This window comes from Gekko japonicus, unplaced genomic scaffold (genome assembly GCF_001447785.1).
Source record: "Gekko japonicus isolate JY-2015 unplaced genomic scaffold, Gekko_japonicus_V1.1 scaffold78, whole genome shotgun sequence".
NCBI lineage: Eukaryota > Metazoa > Chordata > Lepidosauria > Squamata > Gekkonidae > Gekko > Gekko japonicus.
Window position 1 is genome coordinate 1,399,786 of NW_015165236.1, and position 312 is coordinate 1,400,097.

Here is a 312-nt window from a genome sequence, read left to right on the forward strand (position 1 = left end):
CGCCGTCGACACGGCCGGCGCGGGTCCCGCGATCGGCGCGGAGTGGGCTCGGGGGTTGGGGGTCGCGCCCGACACGCGTCTGGGGCGCACGTGTGAACGATGAGCGACATCCGCCTCTCGCTGCTGCGGCGCGACGCCCTCAGCGCGGCCAAGGAGGTGCTCTACCACCTGGACATCTTCTTCAGCAGCCAGCTGCAGAGCGTCCCGCTGCCCATCGTCGACAAGGGCCCCGTCGAGCTGCTCGAGGAGTTCGTCTTCCAGGCGCCCAAGGAGCGCGGAGGCTCCCCCGCCAAGGTAGGCAGGCCCCGCCCG

The 312-nt window shown here is 72.4% G+C and overlaps 1 protein-coding gene across 1 annotated transcript in view; it reads left to right on the forward strand.

The window, feature by feature from the left end:
* The window catches only part of LOC107109321 (chromosome unknown open reading frame, human C7orf26), a 10,715-nt gene continuing 10,403 nt past the window's right edge, over positions 1 to 312 (forward strand). The window contains 1 exon segment of the mRNA XM_015409925.1: positions 1 to 294. Coding sequence (XP_015265411.1) covers positions 100 to 294 — 195 coding nt within the window. The 5' untranslated portion in view covers positions 1 to 99.